At 50.6% G+C, this 360-nt stretch overlaps 1 protein-coding gene across 1 annotated transcript in view; it reads left to right on the forward strand.

Annotated features, from left to right (window-relative positions):
• Window positions 1-360, forward strand: part of LOC119585399 (adenylyl cyclase 78C-like) — a gene marked incomplete in the record, with an annotated part of 159,642 nt that overhangs the window by 150,976 nt on the left and 8,306 nt on the right. Inside the window, 1 exon segment of the mRNA XM_037934062.1 lies at window positions 191-336. Coding sequence (XP_037789990.1) covers window positions 191-336 — 146 coding nt within the window.

The following is a 360-nucleotide window of genomic DNA, read 5'->3' on the forward strand; positions in this document are numbered from 1 at the left end:
AGTCTTGTACATTTTGCCAATCGTTTCAGATATGAATGATGATGATTATAGTAAAAAAAAAAAAAAGGGTATTATGAGATTTTAGTTTTCTCTTTTCCCGTTCTTTTCGTTAGCTCACTTGCTTCCCCTAAATCAGCGTATCATCATAAGACTAGTCTTCTAACCGGCCTCCTTCCCCTCCCTCCTTCAGGTATCAGCCACGGCCCTCTCGTCGGGGGCGTGATCGGGGCCAAGAAGCCGGTTTTCGACGTCTGGGGCAACACGGTCAATGAGGCTTCGAGGATGGACTCCACGGGCGCCAACGACACCATTCAGATCCCGAAGGAGACGGCGCAGGTGGGGGGGCTGCTGAGGATCGCG

The sequence above is a fragment of the Penaeus monodon genome, chromosome 19 (assembly GCF_015228065.2).
Source record: "Penaeus monodon isolate SGIC_2016 chromosome 19, NSTDA_Pmon_1, whole genome shotgun sequence".
NCBI classification, from domain to species: domain Eukaryota; kingdom Metazoa; phylum Arthropoda; class Malacostraca; order Decapoda; family Penaeidae; genus Penaeus; species Penaeus monodon.